This window comes from Glycine max, chromosome 2, assembly GCF_000004515.6.
Source record: "Glycine max cultivar Williams 82 chromosome 2, Glycine_max_v4.0, whole genome shotgun sequence".
Lineage (NCBI taxonomy): Eukaryota > Viridiplantae > Streptophyta > Magnoliopsida > Fabales > Fabaceae > Glycine > Glycine max.
The window spans coordinates 31,694,508-31,699,707 of NC_016089.4; the positions used below are offsets into that span (position 1 = coordinate 31,694,508).

General features: G+C 34.0%; 1 protein-coding gene across 2 annotated transcripts; it reads right to left on the bottom strand.

Moving 5' to 3' along the window:
• Window positions 1–1,798: 1,798 nt before the first annotated feature.
• Window positions 1,799–4,921, bottom strand: PHR6 (MYB-CC domain-containing transcription factor PHR6). Of its 2 annotated transcripts, none has more exons than XM_006575169.4 (6): window positions 4,021–4,921; window positions 3,731–3,938; window positions 3,192–3,305; window positions 2,748–2,799; window positions 2,563–2,632; window positions 1,799–2,249 (listed from the first exon to the last, which is right to left on the bottom strand). In XM_006575169.4, the coding sequence occupies exons 1-6, from the start codon at window positions 4,648–4,650 to the stop codon at window positions 2,058–2,060; spliced, it is 1,266 nt and encodes a 421-aa protein (XP_006575232.1). In that variant the 5' UTR covers window positions 4,651–4,921; the 3' UTR covers window positions 1,799–2,057. The 2 variants fall into 2 exon arrangements, with proteins under 2 accessions (XP_006575232.1, XP_006575231.1); XM_006575168.4 differs by having other exon boundaries at window positions 3,192–3,308; window positions 4,021–4,903.
• Window positions 4,922–5,200: the final 279 nt, after the last annotated feature.

The window sequence follows — 5,200 nt, forward strand, 5'->3', positions numbered from 1 at the left end:
AATTTCAACAATATAATAAAGCAAAATAGTAAATCATAAATTACACAATACTTAAATAACCAAGTCTAGTAATGCATCCCTACTAGATAATAACTTGCAGATGTTATAGTAGTGGTAGATCATTCTCATGAAGGGTTTGATGTTATTAGAAAACAAGGGTTTGATGTTATTAAAGGTGAGAATTTTTTTATTCAGAAATAATACACTAAATGAAGATATGTTGAACACTAAACATACAAAAAACAACCCAAAATGACTTACATTTTGGTTTAATTTTTTTAACTTGTCGACTCGTTAACTTGGTGGTAAACCCGAGAGTCTACCGAGTTTACTTAGAGTTTATAGAGTCCACTAAAAAGAGAGTTTACACACGAGTCAACTCACAGAGGGTAAGTGGACTCATAAACTCGTAAGAGTTAATGAGTTAACTCGAGAGTTTGACAATCATACATACATCATCTCTAATAGTTAATATTTTTTTTATCGGGAAACATTAGTTGTTAGCATTGTTAATTTTTGTTAGCGGTACATTTGAACCTGTAACCTCTTTCCCTTTTCCTTCTCCGTTTACCACTAGATCAACCTTAGTTTTTGTTAAGAAGTTCTTGATTTTAATGGCTGAAATAAGTTGATGAAAAGGGATAACATGAAAATTTGAGATGACACATACTTAACAACATCAAACTTTTGTAAATTCCTATTATGAAAATCGACTTAGCACCATCGTCAATGCCTCTACTAACCTACCACCATTACGACACTATTATTGCGGCCACTACAATCACCACTATCATTTTTGTTTCTTTCAGAACTACTACAACCATTGTCACCACCACCAGCTCCACTATTCAGGTTGTTGCTACCACAACCACCAAGATTTGACCATCATTGCCTTTATTGCCACTGTCAGCACCACCACGAAGCCAGTTAAGGGTGTCAGGAATGCATTGAAGGGTGGAGGAAGGGTGAAGCTTGAAATAGGAGATGACAAAAAAATGGGAAAAGAAAGAGTTTGAAGGTTGAGGATGTGTAGAGATGAAGATGTGGACAAATTAATATTTAAGCATTTACTTTATTTTAATATGTAATTTAAAACATAAATATTTTTACATCCTTGCAAATATGTCATTTTTTATTTTAGTCCCCCTAAATTTATGTTTCCTTTGGTTTTCGTCTTTGTAAAATAATGATGACATAACATGTTGATGTGACATGATAACATTATCATGAAATCATGAAGTGATGACGTGATACGATGATATCATCAATTCATTTGTCACATTATCATTTTTATTACGATGATAAAAAAAAAAACTTCGTACCCCATTGCCCAGAGGCTCTTCGCTATGCGAAGGTATGGGGGAGGGATGTTGTACGCAGCCTTACCCTTGCATATGCAAAGAGGCTGTTTCCGGATTCGAACCCATGACCAACAAGTCACCAAGGCACAACTTTACGATGATGAGATATGAAAAATAAAACAAACATAATAATAAGAATTGAAATTTTTATTTTCTTAAATGAAAAAAATAAAAAAACACGGACGGAAAATATATTTAAGTTTTTTTTATTCTTTTTCATTTATGGGGTGTGTTTGTCACATATTCACATTTCAAAAATTAGATATCTACTCTGAGATTACTTCTTCTTTTTTTTTTTTTTGCTTCTGTTTTCACTTTTTCTACCTGCAAACCTGATGTAAAGTTTTTTATGAAATCTCAAAGTAGAGGTTTGTTGAACAGAAGATAAAGCCATAAAGGAATTGCAGAGGAAGCAAGAGAACAAAACTGTGCTAAACTTGTACAAAAGCTTTCTTTATGAAAATTACAATTAACCAATTATGATGTGTTTTTCAGGTAATGCTAAAGTAGCACACTCTTCTTATATGGACTAACTTATTGAGCTTTTACTTGCAGGACAGTAAGAGTGCTTTAATTCTCAAAATGCAATTTTCTGATGTGGTTTGAGTCTCTTACAATGAGTATGATTTGTTGGCACACTGTGTAACTGAAATTAATTGTTTATGTATAGAGCTATGAAATTATGAGATTGGAGAACTAACTTATCTTGGAAGAGAACAAGGAATTTTCAGACCCTTCATAAATGGAAACCAGAACATCTTTAGAACTAATTGGTCTATCACTATTCTCAGTAATCAAGTGGCTATCAGTTGTCTTCTGCTGTTGGTCAAACATCATCTTCAGCTGCTTACCTTGCTCCTCAATCCTCAACTGTAATTTTCTCTGAATCTGGAACAAGTTAATTGAATGAATATTTGAAGTCAATGAACATTGTGAAGAGAATGTAACTATGAAGTACAAAGGATAAACAGCAAGATTTGGAGAACATGAAGATATAGTAGCCAAAAAGTCACCAGATATAGCAAGGATGAGAAATGCTAATAACACAATCTCTATTATTACTCAAAATTTATTGAATACCACAAAATTTTGTTGATCCCACTTTATATTGAATCAACCTCACTCATAATTTCGTAGTTCTCAACAAATCTTAACTTATGGCAGAGACTGTGTTACTGAGACTCCCCTAGCAAGGATATACCTCTAGCTGTTCATGAAGACGCCGCTGAACATCTAACTGCAACTGAAGTGCCTCTCTAATTTGGAAGCCACTGAGAATCAAGAACAAGAAATTAAGTTGATTAACAACATCTTATGCCAATATGAAAAATAACAATGAACTAAAGTATTTGAACTGTAGAATGATAACAGTGGAAGTAGCGTTACGTTTTGACATCAAGATGCACATTCTCTGCATTGGTTCTTTTGTCAGATTTCCCTGAAACATGAAAACATAATTTGAAAATCAATAATAACAAAAAGGGCATTGAAGATCTTGAATAACGGGAGAATAATAATGCAGTATTTTCTATAGCAGAGAAAGTGAACTGTATTTGACATTTAATAATTCAAGCTTTCTACCATATAAAAGAATACCAGTAACTATATTCAATCAAGAAAGCAATATTTTACCCTTTCAGTTTTAGCTAGCTAAGTGTGAAGGAATCAACTAAGCAATTTATATTAGTTTATAAGTTCATCCTCTGTAAGCCAAGCACTATATCGTAAACATTTGGTCATCATTTATGATGGGAATGCTATCAAATTCAAGCACCATGAAATGTACTTGACATGATATAGAAACTACACTGCAACTGAGTTACAAATTACCTTGAGTTGGCTGTGGCATGAATTTGGCAATTCTATATTTCTGCAAATGACTTTTAACTTGGAAGATGGTCAATCCATCTGAATCCATCAGCCTTAATATAGCTTTTGGTGTTGCTTCTTACAATCAAGTAGCCAAGAAGACAATCAGATGTTGAATATTTGTTTTGTATAATGAAAAATATCAGATGTTGAATATTATAATGAAAAATATTAGCAAGTTACTTAGGATATGTTTGATTTCTATTTTCAAATTTCAAAAACTGTTTTTAATTTTCAAAATGCAATTAAACAAGGTTACTCAAACAGATTGTGGAGGGTGGTGTAAGGAACAAATGAGAGTGTGAAATTGAGGGAGAGGTTAAACAAGATGAAAACAAAAGGATGGAATCTACCAACTGCTTCTGATTTTTGGTTTTTGAAACACTTGTTTTAGAAACAATTTTTAAAACTTATCAAAACAATTGCTGAGTAGTGTAGAATTATTTTAGAAAACAGTTTTCAAAACAAAAAAGTGAAAAGGGAATCAAACAAGCCCTTACTCTCAGCACCTCCGAGGCGATTCACACACTCAACAAACTTCTCATGAAGCTCCTGAGTCCATCTTATTCTTGTTTTACTTGAAACTACTGATCCATTTGAACTAGAGTTTCCAGAATTAGTTGGCATGCTACCTGTTGGAGACAGCATCTCTTGCTGAGAAGAAAAACTAAGCTGTGCAGAAGGCAAATTGAATGAGCCACAAGAAACCTACAAAAGATGCAATAACAACATAAGGCAATCAATGGAGGAGCAATGGGCAAAACTAAATATGGGGTTGGCAAAAACTTACTGTTTGACCCTGATTTCCCTTAGAAGGAATTGAAGGGCTTCTACTAATTGGGGCAGCATCATCAATGAATAACTTATGTTGTTCAATTGGAAGAAAATTGCTGCCAGGAAAATCCCCACATGGGATTTTATTAAATGTTTCAAGAGATCTAACACATTGATCACTATTCAAATGAAATTTGAGCATTTCTTGCAAGGGATTTGACAAGTCAAATTTGGGGGGAGGTTGGTTTGCTAATGAAGGCATGAATAGGCTTTGCCTGAGAGATTGATATAAAGGAAATTCCATATCATTAAACTTGGAGGAATGAGACATCAAAGATGGATTGCCAATTTGGCTATCATATTGAGGGAAACCACCCATGCACATTTCTGTTGCATAAAAGGCTGAAGCAGGAGACTTGAAACGGCTTATGATGCTGCTAGATGATTTGTTTTGGCCTATGTGTGGTTCCTGTTCCACTCCTCCACCACTGGCCATTGCAAGTGGCTGATTGCAAGTTCCCATATTTGAAGCCTGTCTCACATCAAAATATTGACTAGAACAATTGCCAAACTCAGAATTCCAATCACCATTTAGGCCATAGCTTTGTTGAGTCCGTCCTACACAATCAATCCTGTTCTCGTTCATTTATAGACAACCCAAATGTCCCTTCAAAATTTGGCAAGAAGAGTTGCAAAATAATAGTTCAAATTTCTGGAGCATACGTGAATCTATGAGAGGTTCATCCTTATTAAGGGGCACCCTTTTGAAGGGTGAAGGGAAGAAGAAAACAAGAACCAGAAACGCAACAAGAAGATTGGAAAGGTAAGAATGGTAAGGCTAAATTCCAGCCTTATGGCATAAAGTGCTGTTTTTATTCCTGAAGACTTCATGAATAAGATTTGAATCTAATTTGCCTAAATGCTACCATGCAAGGTAATTATTTATTATTATTTTTTGTTTGAGAGCACACTTATAAAGACAATTTTGTTGGAGTAGGTTAAAACTACTATTATAAGTAGTAAAACCTTCCCTCCGAATATTTAATGTAGCTACGCTCCTAGATTCCATCTTGAGATTACTTATGCGTTAGGTGGTTTTCATTATTTATTATTAGGAAAGAAACAATTATCTACTGACACAACCGAAGTACAGAACACTGAAAAGAACAAAGCTCGATAAACAAAATAAATAATTT